The 20,036-nt window shown below is 40.1% G+C and overlaps 1 protein-coding gene across 2 annotated transcripts in view; it reads right to left on the minus strand.

The window, feature by feature from the left end:
• Positions 1 to 91: 91 nt before the first annotated feature.
• Positions 92 to 20,036, minus strand: part of RALBP1 (ralA binding protein 1) — a 29,107-nt gene continuing 9,162 nt past the window's right edge. Inside the window, exons 1-9 of one of the 2 annotated variants that reach the window (XM_088675329.1) lie at positions 19,546 to 19,704; positions 17,527 to 17,985; positions 14,431 to 14,780; positions 9,696 to 9,857; positions 8,962 to 9,093; positions 7,816 to 7,923; positions 6,199 to 6,320; positions 5,641 to 5,761; positions 92 to 2,907 (exon numbers count right to left, since the gene is read on the minus strand). In XM_088675329.1, coding sequence (XP_088531455.1) covers positions 2,617 to 2,907; positions 5,641 to 5,761; positions 6,199 to 6,320; positions 7,816 to 7,923; positions 8,962 to 9,093; positions 9,696 to 9,857; positions 14,431 to 14,780; positions 17,527 to 17,985; positions 19,546 to 19,558 — 1,758 coding nt within the window. In that variant the 5' untranslated portion in view covers positions 19,559 to 19,704 and the 3' untranslated portion in view covers positions 92 to 2,616. Of the gene's footprint in view, positions 2,908 to 5,640; positions 5,762 to 6,198; positions 6,321 to 7,815; positions 7,924 to 8,961; positions 9,094 to 9,695; positions 9,858 to 14,430; positions 14,781 to 17,526; positions 17,986 to 19,545; positions 19,705 to 20,036 lie in introns of those variants that run through there. The other variant, XM_035124899.3, reaches the window with a different exon arrangement.

Genomic DNA, 20,036 nt, shown 5'->3' on the forward strand with positions numbered 1-20,036 from the left:
ATGGGATATTCCCAGCTATATCTGGAGATGGTAGGTATTGAACCTGTCGAAGTTATTTGCTGTTTCCTGTAGTTAAATAAAACCACATGCAGATGGCTGTAGAATTTATTTACTTGATTAACATGGTATTGACAAAATAGAAGTTAACCAACAGCAAGATATTTGCTTGATGAACATTGATTATATAAAGGTTTGACAATTTAATAGAAATTAGTGAGAATTTAAACAAAAAAAAGTTTAAATACTGCCAGAAAATATAAAATGTATGTAACAGGCAAAGGAAAATGCTTTATGCACACACAACCGTCATCTGACCAGTCCCCATAAATTCTTTTCTTCAAAGTTTAAAAAAATAAGCGGTTCTCTGTAACATATCTCAAAGCGTTATTTGTACAAAATAAAATCATGGCCAATGATTCATAAGCAGTGCAATAGGCAAAGAAAACCACACCAAACAAAATAAATAATGCAGACTAGAAACTAAATAAGCTATAAAGCACCCTGTGGAATCTGTTCTACATTACTGAGATGACCAATTCAATTAAACTGGGCGTTTAAAAATGGGTGCTGCTGAAATACAAACGTTACCAAAACTATTTGTTGCTGGCAACAGCAAATGATCAAGCAAAAGGAAGCCACTCTCTCCATCAGGAATTATTGGAGGACATCTGAATAGCTTGAACTTGTGTACAAAGAGAGATGTATATTACCTGATTAAGTAAGCCACTTCGTCCAACAGCTTTAATTACTCAGAAGTTCACAAATATGCTCACCATGGCTAGTGCCCCATTGCCCTTGGAAAGAATGATGAGCCACAGTCCGCCTCCTGAGCTTGGAGTTAAGGATTTGTCTCAGTAGTCACACTATACTTCAGAGTAGCTTAGGGTGCCCCAAAATCACTGCACAACTCTCAAGGAGTTCCTAGCCTCAATCCTGAGAAGGGGGCAGTTGCTTCTCTGTGTCATTCTGTCTCCTAGGCATTCAAAGAGCACCAGAAGCATAATGCAACTTCTGCGACAATCCTGGAGACATTTCCATGCTTCTCAGGGGCACAGTACAATGGCACAGGTGATTACCCACCACCTTCCTAGCTCCAGGAGGAGGTCAGAGTTCTTTGTGTTGCACTGTACTTGAAAGTACTCTGCATCTCAAAAAACCAGTACATCAAAAAATCCAGCCCCTTTCCAAGCTTGGCAAATTGGGGGCTGGCTATTAAGTGAAAATGTGTGGGTCCCTGTTAAATTATCAAAGCATAGGAATCAACTTTAAAAAGAAATTAAAAGAGTCTGCATTACGAGGTGTTGGCTATTTACTTACATGGTGCTTGTATTCTCACTTGTAAGGAACATTTCCTAGTTCATTAGTCCTATACTTAAATGCATTGCCAAGGTTTAACAGAACTTTGTGGGTAACTTTCATTTATGGGGCTGTGCTCATCAATCTTTGCACCTCAGCTTTACGTATAGTTCCATACAGCTTTAAAAATGTCAAATGAGAACATGCTGAATAATATTAATGCTTTGCCCTTGAAGACCTCCCATCCACTCAGGACAAATCTAGTTTGTAAAGCTCCACTGCTCATAATCTGTACCAAAAGCACAAGCAAGAGTGAGTAAAAAGATAGAAATTACAATGAAGAGCAAAGAAATTCACAAAGCAAGTAAATGTATGGTTATCGGTTGGATCTGATTCTGACCCAAGAGCCACTTCACACATCTTTCACCAGCTGAGTGGAAAAAATGTGAACACTATTATGGATGATAGTTGCATTTATCTATTTTGTTGCTGCCAACTGTGGCTTCCCAACGTGTGTGTGTGTGTGTGTGTGTGTGTGTGTGTGTGTACAGCAAAATAGAAACTAGCATGATCTGCACATGACACATACATAGACATGTGCAGCCTTTTAAATAAGCCCATACAACTTATTAACAGGCTAGTTTTTAAAAAAATCCAGGCTACGAGGCTAGTTGCTTACATTTCCAAGTTGGCTGCAGCGGAAAGGAAGAACCCTTCTCTACAGTCAATACTAAAAAAAGCCTGTCAAGTGGTATGGTGAAAAAGGAACAGAGCAATCCATCCCTCTCCCAGCAGCCTATACAACTCCTGGGAAATTCTACTGCCTATGGCTACCAGGCGTGCCTGGCGTGCTCTGGTCCATGGGGTCACGAAGAGTCGGACACGACTAAACAACAATGGCTACCAGGAAGAGTAGCCAATTACAAGGTTGGGTATGTAGGCTTTCCCCCTACACTAAGTGTAGTGAAATGATGCATGAAGTAGCCCTTAGGAAGAAAACACATGAGAGAATTTCCAAGACTGCTCCAGACCCAACTGTTTGAAAATAAAACTTCCCAACGAGTCATTTATTGTCACCTGATGCCAGTATCTGACATCGCAAAGTAACAGCTGTGCTGCACCCTCTTCCCCATCTCAAATTGCTTTGTCCTTCCAAATAACCTGAGCCTGATAGGCAGAAGCCACAGGTAGGGAGGAGACAAAATGTCTCCAGGGTGTAAAAGACAACCTATTTACAGAATATACATGCCTCAGATTTACATTAAGTTGCACAGTCCTGGCTTTGCCCCAGGTGGTCTCCTGAATACCTTAGGAATCCAATTAAATTGGTGTTTCCTTTCGCTCCTTGCTTGGCGATGGCTTCACTGGCTCCTTGATTGCCTTTGGCTGCTCTTTCACTGCTTTTGTCTCCGGGACAGTCTCTCTTGGTGGCTGGGGCTGCTGGGGCTGCTGCTGCTGGGATGCGCCTGCCCGTTTCTCAAGCTCTTCTTCTTCCTGCACCTGCTGCTCCGATTTTGCTCGCTGCATCTGCAAGAGCCGGAGCTGCACTCGCAATTCAATGATGGCCTCTCGCTCTTCATGAATCGCTTGGTTCAGATGGTTGTTCTTAATCTTTATCCAGCACAAGAGGGAGGGGGGAAGGGTCACTTCAGCTACAAACAGCTACTTATGTGGCTAATGAATCGTTAATAGAGCATCACACAATGTAACTTTTCCTTGGAAGGGGCACAAGTATGTTCATGGGAGAAGAGTTAGAAATGAGGCGTGTGGAAAATCCAGCCCAGGAGAAACTGGGTATTTATAACCACAGGAGATTAAACAGTGACACAAGATAGGGGTGATATGATAGCCATGTTCAAATATATTAAAGGATGCCATATAGAGGAGGGAGAAAGGTTGTTTTCTGCTGCTCCAGAGAAGCAGACACGGAGCAATGGATTCAAACTACAAGAAAGAAGACTCCACCTAAACATTAGGAAGAACTGCCTGACAGTAAGAGCTGTTCGACAGTGGAATTTGCTGCCAAGGAGTGTGGTGGAGTCTCCTTCTTTGGAGGTCTTTAAGCGGAGGCTTGACAGCCATCTGTCAGGAATGCTTTGATGTTGTTTCCTGCTTGGCAGGGTGTTGGACTGGATGGCCCTTGTGGTCTCTTCCAACTCTATGATTCTATGATTCTAAGATGCTGCTAACTCCCTCTCCACTACAGAAGGTCCTTGCAGTAATCACAAGTTTAAAATTGTGGGTCTTTCCTCCCTAGCATTCACTGGGAAATTACATTTGTTTATACAGTTTGCATTTTCACTTTACAGTACTCTGAATTTCTGTGTGTCCACGGTATTACAAAAATGAAGGTAACATGGTGGCTTTGAATGTGAGATGCAAATCCCTAGTTCAGATTGTACTAGAAGTGAAATCCCAGGTTCAGTGGGGCTTACTCTCAGGAAAGTTAGTACAGGGTTTACTTAGTTGAGTCACTGTCTCAGCCTCACTCTTCCACCTGCAATATGGAGGCAATAGTGACCTACCTTTGAGGTTGCTGAATGGATTACAGAGATAATATAGTGGAACCTTGGTTCTCAAACTGAATCTGTTCCAGGAGTCTGTTCGACTCCCGAAACTGTTCGAAAACCAAGGTGTGGCTTCTGATTGGCTGCAGGAGCTTTCTGCACTCAAGCGGAAGCTGCGTCAGACGTTTGGCTTCTGAAAAACATTCACAAACCAGAACCACTCACAATTCGGGAGCCGATTTGCTCAGGAGCCAAGCCGTTTGAGAACTAAGTTATGACTGTATTATGAACCACTCAGAGTACTCTAAATCCTTTTTCGTTTAAAACGTCATTTTCAAAGAGTGAAGTTCTTTAAAAGTTTTGGTGAGCTCTTCAAGTAGGTTAGGTTATTAGTGTTAATTACCGTATTGATAACTAACAATCAGGTACAAAACTTGTGTTCAACTAGATGGGGGGAGCCAAGGGGGAGCCACACGGATTATATCACAATGAGTCAAGAAATTGCCTGCTGCTCACACAGTATAGTACATTTACAAAACCTAACCTAAGAGACAGTCCTTTGCCACTATCTAATACTGGGATTTGTTTTTGTGTGTTGAAGTAACTTGAAAAGGTTTATTGATATATTGGTAGTTAATAACATTTAGGACATTTTATATTGTAACTTGTAGGGAACAAAAACCCCATTTAGGAAATTCTGCAGGTTAAGTTATTTTGGATGCTTTACATCAGGTAGTTGATTCATATTTGTAATTTTGTATTGTTCAACTAAGTTAATTGTTTAATTAATTTGTTGGCACTCAAATTTTCCAAAAGGAAGCATGCTTTGGAAGAGATGCACAGAAAGCCAGAGGATTATTTGCAGCTCCCAAGCTTAAAAAATTCCTAATTTCTGCATTGGTTTTGAGGTAGTAACAAAGCATGATATAAACCAGAGACCTCATCAACAACTCGAAAAAAATTCCATCTAAGATTTAGCTTCAGAGAATAATTTTGTATTTCCAGTTCATTCAGTGGTTCTTTGGCAACAGTCTCTCTCACATGTGTTTTTATGTAGTTTTTGTGATTTCACATATTTATGTATTATTGTTACTATATAAAGTAACTAAAATAAATGCATATAATCCAATCATTTCCATTAGTAATGGAGATTATGTAACTTGTGCAACTTCCTTGCCAGTGCCAGGAAGACCAGCAGGGAAGGTGTATTACAAGATTACAAAAGCAACACTGTAGGAAGGGCAAGAGTCATAATTTGCAATATAAATGTGGCAATAGTACAATATAATTTAATCTTATCTTTTAAGTGTCCACCCTTCCACAATTTAATTATAATTTTAATATTTATTAAGTTACATAAGATATTCAAGTTATTGTAAAATATAATAAAGCAATTAAGCATGTTTTTAGATCTGAAGACACACCCAGTATTTGAAAATGTCTATTCTATACTTGTCAAACCAGTAAGGCAGCAATTCAGTTGAAATGTATCACTAGTCCTAACAACATATATCTAGTTCCAATACTGTTTTTCTATTTCCCAAGCTAAAGCAATGGAAACTAGTAAAAATGAGTTAACCACTATATCTGCCCACCCCCCTGAAAATTGCCAGCACTGTAGCAGAACTACATATATTCAAGACATTTTCAATGAAAACCTCATGCCTGCCAAAAACAGGTTGTGATTCATTAGGTGACAGAATAAGGCATATCAGAGGCTGTGTTTCCAGATGACATGCACAGACCTGCCTTAAATATTCTGATCCTTCCCCTGATTAAACCTCTCAGCTCTACAAAAAATTCAATGAATAAATATTTTGCACTAGTGCAGTCTCACCTCTAGATCTTCATTCTGCCTCTGCAAGTCTTCCAAGATTATTTGTAGCTCTTCCTCATCTTCGCTCTCACTCTCACTTTCAGAAGAATATTCTTCGGTTTCACTTCGACCATGCTGCCGACTAAAATAGATGAACATGTTTGGTTTTTTAAAAGCATACTTCACTGTTTGCCTAGATTGCTATACAGCATCAATCAACTGCCACATAATGGACATGATCTGGAGCACAAATACATGTTTACTGTATGGTATACTGTATATGGAGAAGTGTGACTAAACATATACTTTCAAATATTACACTTAGAACACTTTTCAAGAAGCTACTTACAGAACCACTAAAACATAGAACCACTTCTGTTAATAGGGTAAAATTCAACAGCCTGTTAAGTTTACTGGATTTTACTAAGATTCAAGCCAAAGTGTAGCGTTAGGATGATGTAGTTGAAAATACCCAAAGGGTGCAATGTAATTATCCTTCCATCACACTCCAGTATGAGCTTATTGCTTTAAAAATGTTACTTTAGAATTCTGAAAGCTTGATTCCAGAGAGGTTGTTACCTTTGAATTTCTGCTATTTCTGCTTGGAGGCGATCTATTTCCTCTTTTTCGGTGGCAATTTGTCTGCGCAAAAACTGCTCCATTGCCAGCAGCTCTTCTTGTTCTGTCAAAATCTCGTTCTCCTGCAAAAGATTAGATTACTTAAGCCTTTGGTTTATGGATCAGGGATATCACACCGCAATTGCTACCCTTCCTTTCTTGACTAAACACATGAACTTTAGCATCTAAGGCTGCTGGGCAGGGGGTGGAGAAGGGAAGGGGTGGTTAGGATGTTGACTGGGAAAGAAAGCATAAAGCTCACCGTGCCAAGACATCTCACCATATAATTTTCCAGACCAAGGCATTTAACTCACCAACTGCACAACTTTATGGGAGGAAGTTCAATATACTGGTTGTTCTTTAGTGTACAAAACCACCATTTAGGCAGCTCTACTTCCTCTCCTGATTCCTAACCACTTGAATGCTCTCAACTCCAGTGGGAGTGGAAAAACGAAGCACTACATTCCACAGAAATCCTGAATAAGCAAATGTGGGACCGTCCTAAGGGACTGTTTTGGGGCACATTACCGGAATTAAAGAACCAAAGATGGTAAAGAATGGGCATGGGATTCCTACAGGTAGCTAAGGAAGAAGCAGCCTTAGTAGGGATGACCACTGTAGTGCCAGAGATTGCAGGGACTGCTGGAAGGCAACAATTCATTAAATTAACCCATACAGCAACCATTGAAAGGGCATCCTGTTATCTTGAATTAACAACATTTCTGTAACAACTTTGTTAACTCAGAAGCCAGTGGTTGAAATCACTGTCTTCCCTGAGTGGAATGTCTACAAAAAATATCAAAAAGTGTATTATCCTAATAACTCCATATTGGCAGATATAGAATAACGTTTGTAATATAAAAATGAGATTAAGGAAAAATAGAGAAGAAAGGAAGAAAACTATAACGAAGACCCGTAGAAAACAAAGAATTTGAAACTGTAACATTAGAAGGACGGGAAGTGTCTAAGAGGGAAGAAATAGGATGTAACATAAAGATGGTATACGGTTCACATTGCGAAGAAGAATTTATTTTGAATTATGTATTTAGTTTTTTGTACTTATCTTTTTTGTATGAGATACGATGAGAAGAAAATTTTCGTTGTATTTATATCATGCATATGTTATACTCTGTATTATTTTAAACAATAAAGTCTTACAAAAAAAGAAAAGAAATCACTGTCTTCCCCCTCCACTCCCAAATAGTGAGGATCCCAGGGGTCTGAGCTAAGAAGGGTCCATTTTGGGATGAACAAGCAGTTCTACCAGCCTCATCAAGTGGTCATCAAGGTCACCAGAAACAAAATGATCATCTGGAACTAAGCATAACATCCTTCTAGCCATCCCTGCCCCACCTTTCAGATGCTCAATAAGTTTAATTAGAATGCACCTATAAATTAAAGTTTCGTTAAAGTAACAAAGAATTCCTAAAAGTATCAAAGAAATCCTTCAAATATGAATGTACATTTCTCTCCAAGCCAGTTTGGCAACAGTCAAATGTTACTTTAATCAATAGTGAAAAGGGGAAGAAGAAGAGGAAGAAAAATAAAAAAAATAGTGCATTCAACATCAGAAACTACCTGAGCGAGCAGAATGTTAATAACTTCTTCATTCTCATTCATTTCCTCTTTGGAAACATCCTCCTTTGAAAGGCTGGCAATCTCTCGTGCGATCTTTGTTTCACACTCCTGCATTGAAAAAAATCTTGATTAATGGCCACTGCCACACACAGCCATATGGTTAAATGAAATTGTATCTAAACAGGAGCTCACAGGGGTTTTTGTGCTCATAGTTCTTATACTGAGAAAATATTTGAAGTTTTTCAAACTTCCTAAAGTAGTATTAGTGGGTCAGGTTAATCACTTGCTTTCCCTTCTAGGACAGATGGTGGTTAAATCTGTGCAGCTGCTTTCGATTCTCTGTGAACAAGCAGACTGTGGGTTCCCCCTAGCAGACAGATCAGTTGATTTATGCAATACAGCAAGCAGACATTTTCATATACCTGAAGATATTGTGATTAACCACACAAAAGGCATTGGCCAATAAAGCCCAAGGCAATTACAACAAAAGCGTCTGAAAGGTAACCTTGTCAGAAGCTCAAACACCAAACTGTGAAACTGAAAGTCAGAAACTGTAAGCGTCCCAAGAGAAGAGCAGTCTTCTAGTGCAACATTTCTATCCCATGCCTTTGCAAAAGAAACTCAGCATGCTTTAGAAGGGAAATATCAGGAATACACACAATTTTATCATTATCAGGTACCATGCTGGTACACCAGGTCATTCATTATTACAGGAGGGTACCAAGGATCCCAATAATGAGACCCTGGAATTCAACCATTGTTGATGTGCAGCAGTGCCCAGTGTTTAAGGAACTTGAATCCCTGCCACTGATGCTGTGTTAGGTAAGGACAACTATGCTGGACGGTAATGGTCAAAGGGAGCCTCTTATTTAAGGATGGGGAAAAGAAGTAATATACTGTGAGACATTTTGATCCATCAGAACTATGAACTATAAACAATCCTGCACTAGACTAGTTTAAAGCCTCCATAGCAAAAAGGAAGAACAGCTTCCCTGTCTCCCCTGTCAGGGATAGAATGGTATTTTGATTAAGACAATGTTAGCTACTATTTCTATCACCAAAGCAAAAAACCAAATGAGGCAGCTTAAAAATGATAAGAGTACTCTTCCTGTCCAATTCGCGTGGGTTACACGCAAAGAAACTCACTTGTCTTTTAGCTTCTCTTAGCTTCCTTTTGAGAGCAGTCAAAATTCTTTGCACCTCCCATAATCGCTCCTCTTTGGATAAATCTTTGATCCCCGCCTGTAGGTCTCGGTGTAAACAATTCAACAGGAATTCCTAGTAAAACACACAACATATCCAGCAATATTATTCACTTTCTAAGCTTAAAAAAACTTTTAAGAACATAAGAGGAGCCTGCTGGATCAGGCCAGCAACCCATCCAGCATCCTGATATCACAATGGCGAACCAGATGTCTATGGGAAGCCCCAAACGAGGATCTGAACGCAATAGTAGTCTACCCACTTGTGAGTCCCAGAATAGCATTCAGAAGCATAGCAGAGGCAGAACATAGCCATTGTGAGTAGTAGCTATTGATAGCTGGTGTAAACCTGCCCTGTCATTCCGCCCCCAATTGTCTACAGTGGGAGGGCAAGCTTGAGGCTCCTTCATTTTTAGTTCTTACTTTCCAGTCAAATTCTGACCTCAAATTATGGAGCCTTCTTCACCACTTCTTTTATTAAAGAAGTAGAAGAAGCAACTCTGTAGTTGAGATCTATCACATCTTATGTTAAAACCCAAACATTTATTATAAAATGAAGAAAATTTCTCCTGTATGATTATTTGTCTGGTCAGTATGAAATTTGCCGTGTTCCAGTGCTGCCCCCAATCTGTGTAATAATTCAACTGAAAGAGCCAAGAAAAGCACAAGTGCACCAACCTGTCTTCTAATTTCTTCTTTGATGCTTTCCTGTGTTTCAGGCAATGCTGGCATTGTTGCCATGTTAGACCAGCGTAGAGGCTTTGTCACCCGTTTCAGAACCACATTTCCAAAGAACTCTTGAACATGTGTGAAAAACACATACAAGACACGGTTGCTGATCTGAAAAGACGTAACAATCAAATTACTACTTTTGATCTTCCTCTCTAATCACTTGGTCTGCAAACATCCGCAGCATAGATGCTAAATAATTCTAACAGACCTAAGATATTCCTTCCTGTAACTTCCTGAACAGGCTAAAGACGCAGAGATCATGTTTAAAAATAATTAGCTGTTGAAATGTAATCATGTTAAAATCTAATGTAATCATGTTAAAATTGCGTAGTTTCCCCTTAAAAAAAATCACACAATTATCTGGGCGGAAATGTAATGGCCGACTCTTTGATCCTAAACAAGTTACTTATTTATGTCAACTGTAACCATCAGCAAATAAGAATTAAGTTCCAAATTGGCTTTAATAACAACTCCAGGCTGCTACTACTGTTTGTTAACTCCATAACTGTAAAGGCTTCAAAAGAATCTGGTAAATGTGGTGTTTTTTAAACGTTGGGGTCTGACCACTTGCCACCTTCAGGCAAGGAGAAATTTCTATCCAGGAAAGGCTGAGTAAATGATCTTACAGGTATATTTTGTTTTACTTTTTCCTTTAACTTTTGGCTTGACCTGCCTTTGAGAGCAATGTGGAGTCTTCTGCTCTGCAATAGCAGTACACTTTCTTCCAGTGCAACATGATCTGAAATCAATATTTGAGTTCATCTCCACTAGCCCGATATGAGAGGGGTTCTGAGAAGAGGTCACGGATGGACTAAATGACAGTTCTATGACAGTAGAAGAATCCACAAAACCTTTCTGACAAACTTTCCTTTGTTCTTTTCACCATGATTTGGCTCTACAATAAAACGGCACCATTGGACTTCTCTTAGGCAATATCAACTGCGTTGTAACACCAGTTGCTCTAGTACTACAGAACAAAAGCGAAGAAGACTCTGGCCTTTAACAATGGGAGGCTGCACCCCCTGCCTCCCAGGAAGAACACCATGGCAAATGGAAGATTAATTCATTGATCAGAGAAGGAACAGCTGCTCCAATGTTTGCTTGCTTCTCCCTATCCCATTCACTGCAGGCAAGGACTGCCTTATCTTTAATATACATAGAGGCTTAGAAAATCTTAGGAGCTTTGAAAGTGTAAAATAACAGCAATACTATTAGTCAACATTTCAATATAAATGGATTATGAAGGTGACGTGACAAACGTGCACTTCTGACGGTCTAATCCTAATGCCCCAGCTTAATGTTCTTACATAACAGAAAACCAGAGACATCCATCCAGTCTGTTCCCACAAACTTCATAAAATTGACTAGGCAAGAGCAGGTTTTTAAATAAAGACCCAGTGCTGTCAGCCTTCTTTGTTAGTCTAAGCACTGGGAAATGGATCCCAGATGAAGTGTTAACTGTATTATCTTCCAATCCTAAAATTTCAGAACTCTCAGAAAGCAAAATATTTGCTAAAATTTTATACTGTCAATTCCAGAATCTCCAGCTGGGTTAAAGCTTTGATCTAATGAGATCCCCTCTATGAAGTCTTTACGTAGTACTTTATATACCTGCAAGATTTTTTAAAAATGCCTTTTTAACTCCCCACTTATGAGAAGAATATTCAAAGCATAAAATATTTTTTATCACTTGTCAGTCATTTTAAAAACACTGAGAAGTGTACACTGAGAAGAGATACTACTGTTCATGGCCTTGAAAACTGATTTGTTTTGGAATCTAGCTGTCACATTAGTTTCCAGAAAAAACCTGGAGTCTAGGAATATATGACTTTAATTGAACTTAATCCTACATATATAACAAGATATGACAGGGTAATACCATGTTGCATTCATTTTACGTTGGCTGCTAAGAAGGGAGATGGAGCAAAGCAAAGACATCAAAGAACATTACCTAATCCACATGCCCAAAAGGCCTCACTCTCTCATTGAATTACATAAAAATGGCAGTGACATTAAAAAGCAAATATTACCTAGACTTCAATTCTCAACTGGGAATAATTGAAGTTCAAAGATATAATGAAATAAAATTAAACAACAAAAAGTATAACACTATCAAATGATTTGATTTTTGTCTTGACTTTAGTTGTTGATAACATTGCACAAAAGGAGTTTCAACAGGAATATCTTGTCTAGCACTTGAACAACTGGTTTGACAGCATCATTATTCAATAATAAAATTAAAATGAGATTACTGTGATTACTCATTCTGGAAGGAGATCAACATATGTGATCTAAATTGGGAGGTGTGAAGGTAGCAGGTGGTTAAGCCCTCAGTACCTAGCAAAAGTCCAGGTTCTAGTGCTTTTATACTGATATAGGTAACTTATCATATTACTAACAGTGTAGCCCATGTGTACTCAAAAGTTAGTTCACTGTGTTCAATGGGACTTATACCTAGAAAGTATATTTTCTGCAACCCTTTCTCATGCCTGCATGGCCAAAGGCTTAAACATGCCAACCATTTAGGATGCCAAAGACAGTGGCCTCTGATTTCAAAATTACCCAAGATTGTAAAGACATTACTAAATATATCAAAGAATGGATGGCTGTTTTAAGCTTCAAGATCTCAAAAGTTGCTGCTGCTTGGTAAAGCTGGGCTTTGTTTGCATAACTTTCTTTCCCAGAGCAGAAGTAATGAATGAGAGCCATTAAAACATTGCAGGTAAATTACTGTATATTCCTGCGTATAAGACTACTTTTTAACCCAGGAAAATCTTCTCAAAAGTCGGGGGTCGTCTTATACGCCGGATCGTATTTCTTATATGGCGAGTGTATCCCAAACTCTATATTTTCACTGGAAAAGTTGGTCGTCTTATACGCCAGAATATATGGTATGTATAACTTTAGGGTATGTCGAATAAACCCTCAACCAAAACAAAGATCCATTCTGTTCTAGACCTTGGGAGGCTGGGGAGGAGAACACGAAGAGAACTAAGACACCCCCAGTTTGGGAGTGCCTAACCAGGGCCATCCTGCCCATTGACTCTAGTGGCGTAGTGCGCCAGAGCGCTGAGGGGCGCCCCAGCAAGTGGGGGAGCTGCGCGGCGGCCTCCATTTTCCCTCCTCCACGCCCACCAGCCGCGCTGCTCAGGGGAGAGCAGGGAGGTAAGCGAGTGGAGCAGGAGCACTAGGACCCTGTCCTGCTCTGCAGCGCCAGGGTCATCCCTCACTCCGGCACTGTGTTTCATTGGTAGAGGCGACGCCACATGGCAGCAGCTCTACCAATGAAATGCAGCGCCAGGGTCATCCCTGTTGGTGGGAAGGCAGGGGCGTACTGGCCAGCCAGCCAGGGAGGAAGCAGCGCGCTGCAGGACCCGGAATTCACCACTTGCCTGAGCCGCTGCCCTCTCTTCTTCCTCCTCCTCTTGCTAAGCAGCCTGGACGGGTCGGAAGTGCCTTGAGGCGAAGTCCCCGCCAGGCCCGGAAGAGGAGGCGCACGGCAGGTGGCTTCCCCCCGCAACCGCTTTCAAAGGTGGCTCGTCGGCGTCACTGCCCACGAAGCTGCTTGTGCATGTTTCCTCCAGCGTGGATTATGCCCGCTGGGCCACGCGGCCTCCGGGCTGTGGAGATGGCGAGAGCCGGGGAGCTGCCCGCTCCGGGGCTGAGAGGGGTTGGTGGCATGACCTGGCAGCGGGACACCCCGGGAAACTGGATCTGGCACCTGGAAGCAGCAGGTGAGTGACGGCGGGAAGCCTGGGCTGGTGGGCGGGAAGCCAGGGCGAGAGCAGCTCCGCCGCCCAACTTGGTGCATGGTGTCTCCTGCTGGCGCTGCTCCAGCTGCCCGCCTTGCTCTGCCTGGATGCCGACACTGCCTTCTATGGGCAGCGGCTCCCGGGGCCCCAAGTTCTAAATTTTGGGAAAGGGAGGGGGCGGCGGAGGGACCATTGCGCCACGGCGCTGATTGTGCTTAAGACGGCCCTGTATCTAACGTGGCTCCCTTGCCTGAACACCATCTGGAACTATGTGCTCTGCAAGTACCATTTTCTGTACACCTGCTCTCTGATAGTTGCACACTGGTCTGGATTATGTAAGAGGGTGTCTGGGTACTACCACAAGGTCATTAAGTTTGATTTGTTGGTCCTAACCAACTATAAGTGATAGTTTGGTGCACAATTAATTACATTAATTACATTAATTACATTTGAAGAATCAAAACAGCTTCTATATGCATCCTACACAGATCTCAACTCTGCTTACCTTCAGCAACATATGGATGTAGGCAGGGATATAGAGAGAGCACAGTGGTTCTCAAAGAGTATGGCATGCCACATTGGTGTGGCACGAAAGGATAGCAAGTGTGGTGGGAAAACTCAAGGACAATCAAATAAACATCTAAACATTCCAGTGTAGTATAGTATAGCATCAGAATATATATTTTATTTGCAGAATATGGATAGATCTTTTCAAAATGAAGCACTGCTAGTTGTTGCTTCTTTTTGTGTTCTAATGTATTTCTTATCAATTTAAAATTCAGTGTGGCAAGAGCAAATTATTATTCTGAAATTGGCTCAGAGAAATGTCTGAAAACCACTGATATATATATATATATATATATATATATAGAGAGAGAGAGAGAGAGAGAGAGAGAGAAGTAGGGAAAGAGAGAGCCTATTATGCATACCTGAACAGTTGGGCTGAGTACTATGGAAATGTTCTGTATATTCATTTTTGTTTCTAGCTCCTTTGCAATTACATGGTCCATGTGCACAATCAGCCAAGAAATTAGGAGATAGTTGCACTCTGGTAGTTCTTTCAGGAGACGCTGGCACTCCTGCAATTTCTCAACCTCCAGGCTCTTCCCACAAGCATCTTCAAAGCGAGGCATGAGCTCTTTGGTAAGCAAGTTCTCAGGAAGTTCACGCAGATACTGTTTCAACAAACTGGCTACAGTGTTAGGCTCATACTCCTCCAGGTTGGGGGATTCTTCTCGGTCGTATGCTGCTTTTAGCTCATCTACCTTTGATTTAATTCCTAAAAAATAAATGAATAAATAGAATGATTTCACAAAATAATTCCAAAAACAAACAAAAATAGAACAAGCACACATGTAAAGCAGTATCTTCATTTTGCAAAGTCACAAAACACTGGGGGATGTGCTCAAGTAAGTTTTATTCAGAGCAGACGCAGTGAAATTAATGGACCTACCTTAGTTGCATTCAATAGGTCTGCTCTCAATAAAACTTTGTTGAATACCACCCTGGGCTCTGAACTCAAGAAATAACACAACATCATGCGGACTGCAGATAAGGGTGTGTGCAATGCAATGGAAGAAGGAAGGAAGGAGCAATAGGCTGCATCTGCATGGCTTAGCACGGCATGGATAAGCCAGAACAAGCCCAAGCAGAACAAACCCACAGTTTGATACCACAGTTTGTTATGAAACTTGCCAGTTTGTTTTAAATTAGAATCCTTGATTCAAATGTAGTAACGATCCAGGATTCTGTGAAACTAAACTCTGCCAAAATGCTTTTCAAGACCATGGCGGAAGAGAACGATGCAGGCAAGCCTGACAAGTCACTCAGGCTCATCCTTGGGTGTTAAACAATAGTTTTGTGTATTTTGTGGGTGCATCCAGGGTCTCCAATTCACAGCAAAAGCAGGTAGAGGAGAAACAGCAGAGATAGTGGTTGGATGGTGACTTTTTGATTTTGGAATTTTGACCATCCCTTTAATTTGTTTAATAATAATAAACCACACTCATGATCTGATGTGTCTGATGTGTTGTACACTATCCACTTACAATCCTTATTTCTAAGAACCCACCTGGTCATCACAGGCCACCAAAATTCCATGCAGGCAAGTGCGTGGAATTCTATGCTGGTGAATGAGCGCACTGGTGGAAGAGAGAAACTGCTCTGCTGTCTTCTGCCAGGGTGTTTGGTTTCCATTCTAGCCACAGAGGAAGGAAAGGCCCAGAAATGCAGAAGGTTTAAACACCCATCCACACCATTAGTCTGCTAAGAGGAGGGGCTTTCCCTCCTCCATGGCCAGCTTGGAAACTAGCAGGTTAGTAAAAAATAAAATAAAACAAGGTTGCAGGATACCAACTTTTATGGACTTATTTTCAAGTCAGTTATAATCAGAGTACTTTACTTCTCTGCATTGTTCAGACTTGCTTGAACACTTTCCAATGCTTTCACAAATTTCCTTTCGAGTTTAAATTCCAAGCAGTATCCATATCTACTACCCAGAGAAGGACACTTTACACTGTCATAGTCATACTGTAGCATGGTCTGGCATAGTAAAGGATATAAACCTATGAACCTCAAAGATCAGAAAATTATACTTCTGCAAGAGATAGTGACATAAGTGTCAATAAAAGTGTGGCTATGCTTTCATATTTATGTATCACTAATGTGCAATGTTTGCACTAAATATCTCTTCAAAATATTTACTTCCTGTGCAGTTTTGTCTTTAAATTCCGCCTTGGAATTTGCATTTCAGTTCCTGTCAAAACAGCTCGTGCATTGCATTTTGATCACGGGCATGTTGCCTCTCACAGGTGGCATTCACAATTCAAAATACAGCTGTATAATTAAATAAATGACTCGAATCATTGTTACTTTTATGTGGATCAAGGGTTACACAACTACTGTGGCTGCTAATTATCTTGGCATTACCACCGGGGTGTTTTCTTCAAATCCAAGCTAAATCCTCAACTGCTATTGCAACATTTCCCCTGTTTTTTCAAGATACCAGCTAATGAGGACTTTGTGTATAAATTCCATTTGGAAGAAAGTCAAAATGGAAGTGTAGGAGGGAAAAACAGCTGAAGAATATGTTCTCTCCCCACCGTATGCCACTTGACAAATCACTATTTTACTTGCTAGCACTGAATCTTTTATACAACATAATGAAAAATATATAGCAAACAACTGCAAGGTTCTTAACATATCTGATTAGGTTATATTCTCACAGTCCTTAAGCTACTTACACCACTATATACCATTATACATACTGAAGTCACTACTCCAGAGCAAGCATTGTGAGGAATGCAGTTGGGAAGTGCCATGTGCCAATTTTCTCTTTCTGTCACAAAGACTGAACCATGTTGTTGTTTTTTTCAACTGCTGTACTCAGCAAGCAGGTTGTGGCAGATGGCTGAGGAAACTGCTTGGAAATCAGTGCCACTCTAGGGAAGCATGACTTAAATGGATCTGATAAGACACTGTGCCCTCAAATGCAAAAGACTAGATTTGCTAACTTACGGCATAATCTTATGTGTTCATTGAAAAGGAAACCCAGTCAAATTCAAAGGGCTTACTTCTAGGAAACTGGGCATAAAATTTGCAGCCTTAATTGCAGTGGCAATATATTTAACTTGATTAAAAAAACCAACCCACAACCAAGCAATTTATAAATTTTATGAACTAAATAGATAAATAAAATGCACATTTACCCAGGAGCAAGCACCACTGAACACAAATGGTAGATGTATATATAGAATTGTGTCTTTAACCTCTTGAACTTTAATATGTATAAGCAGGGTAAATCATTTTTCAATTATACCTGCTCATCAGCAATCCTTCCAGCCTTAAATTTAGAGCTAGCCTAAATTCAACAGCAGCTAAACACATTTGGTTTTAGGAAGTTGCAGGCATTTACAAAGTCACATTAAGTTTTGGGCAATGTGAAGGTGGAGAACCCCATCATGCCCTTTGGGTCAAAAGACAGGAAGCAAAGCAGAAGAAAGCTACCTTCAGTTGGGCCACTATACCTGAAACTCTGTAGATGCCTTCGCATTTCATGCCATATTTCTCTACGTAATCTATACATTCCCGGAAAACTGCTGGCAGGCGGATGCCATCATACAACATGGTCCTTTCTGCTGCATCTGCCAAAGGGATACCAAACACAGGGCGAGGCCTGGGAATATCCACCTGCGGTATCTCTGCCTCTTGAGCTGGCTTCTTTTTCTTCTTCTTCTCTTTCCACTGTTTCACAACATCCGCTGCTGTCAAGTCCTTAGATTTTTTCTCTTTATGTTTTTCCTCCTTGTGCTTGTCCTCTTTATGTTTTTCATCTTTGGGTTTTTCTTTTATCTTAAAATCTTTTTCCTTCTTTTTGGAAAAACTTGGCTTCTTGAAAACGTGGATCCCTTTGGAGCGCTTTAACTTGGAGGGGCTTTCAGCTTCATCCCCAGAGCTGTCTTCCTGGAAGGCTGCATAGCCTTCCGCTGTTAAAGAGAAAAAGGAAGACATGAAGGAGGGAAAATATCAAATGCATAATCTACCTAGAAAAGCCAAAAGGCAGAAAAATGCTCAGCAATAATGTGCTACATACACATATTTGCAGAATTATGCAGGACTTGGAGACAATTCTGATGTATTTTCTTCCCCTAAAGAATGTATATGAATTTTAAAAATTATTATTCTGGTATGAAAGCTCCATGCACATTTTTCAGGAGGGATACACAAGCAGAATCACTTGATTATCTGCTGACAATAATATTCAAAAATGTCCGGTTTGAAGTTTAACTCCAACTTGCAATGCAAGCCTAAGCCAAGGCTTGAATATCCCATTGTGTTCAGTGGAGTTATTCCCTGGTAAAGTAAACTTAGTACTGGCACCTTAATGTTTTCCATTGTTTCCTCCTAAAGTAAAATGTAACATCAAAATCAATACAGAACTGATGTTGTAAAGTGATATGAACAGCACATATCTGCTTATGCTAAACCTTTAGCAATATTCCAGGATGTGCTGTAGACTGTTGTAAAAAAGCAGAATGTGCAGAGAATCTTGAAGTTTGTATATGATTCAGGCCTATGTGATTTTACTTGGGTAGACACTTGCATCCTGTTGCATGAATTTTCCAGTTTGGTTACCATTTTCTAAGATGGCCAACAGGCAAACGGGGATATGTGATAATTTATGAATGAGTGCATATATAAAGCTCAATATGCTGGCAAAAGAGTTTGTTAAACAAGATGAGTAGAAGAGCTATTGCTAGTCTCTATTACCACCAGGAGGGTCTAGCAGATAAGAAGCAGAATATGAGCAGGAAGACTCAGATTCAAATCCATACTAAGCTTTGGAAATTTAATGGATGCCATTTGGCTGGTAACCATATCTTAGCCTAACCTACCTCAACAAAGTTATTATAAGGATTAGTTTGTGTCTGTGTGTAGGTGGGGCATGTATACTGTCCTGCCCTGGGTTCCTTGGAAGAAGAGCTATATGAAAGTGAAGTTAATAAAATTATTTAATAACCACTGCAAGCAGAAACAATATCCAAACAACACACATTTTTCATGGATATTATTTCCTTAATAAATGGAAATAATTTTTGAACTTTCATTTGTTATTTAAAAAGCATCATAACACAGTTGTATATACTTGCAAAAAGTATAGAAAATTAGTTAGAACTTCTTGAATTTGCATCTTTTTATTTTCATGATAAATATTAATTAATAGAATCATTATTATTAAAATTAGAATGTCAAAAATATATGTATTCTTGCAGTGAATATAACACACTGCCATGGCATCAGTTCAACATCTTTGCAAGCACACCTGAAAATCAACCTGCAAAAAATACAAATAATACAATCCTGCTGCATTAAAATGAGTGAGAGCTTTGCTACTGACTTCAATGAGAAGTGGATTGCGTTGCAAAAATCACTAAGTTAACTGCTTGAAATAAAAAGGCTAGACCAGATATTCTAAGCAAACCAGATATTATACAATGTAAAAAATTAACGTACGTAGGCACAACCCCTAAAAAACAACAACTTACTTTTCAGTTCCATTGCAAAGTCATTCCAATCATCCTGACAAATCACTAACTACAAGTGCCCATTTGGATTATGTAAACTGCACAAGAGAGTTCAATTCCACAGCCATAAGACAAACAGCTTTTGCTGCAAATTATCAGGTGCTTTACTTTGCTGCCTCTGAAATAAATGCACAGGAGTCCAATAACCACACCTCTTCTGCAACTAGCCCTGCCTAACCTGCAGGGAAGAACAAGGAAATAAATATCTAAAACACACCCATCACTTATTGCAGCACATATGCTAAGACAGAGGAGGAAAGGGCTAAAAAAAACCCTGAACTAAATTTGATGGAGAACCTGCTAGAGCATTGGTTCCCAATTAGCTAAGTATTGTGGACCCCCTGTTTTTCAAAAGCCAAGCCGTGCACCCTACTATTGAAAATGTTGATATATTTATGGTAGTTTTTATGTGAATGGTGCCCTGGGTGAGTTACGCAGACCCACTATGCTAG

This window comes from Zootoca vivipara, chromosome 8, assembly GCF_965207765.1.
Source record: "Zootoca vivipara chromosome 8, rZooViv2.hap1.1, whole genome shotgun sequence".
In the NCBI taxonomy this organism is placed as follows: Eukaryota; Metazoa; Chordata; class Lepidosauria; order Squamata; family Lacertidae; genus Zootoca; species Zootoca vivipara.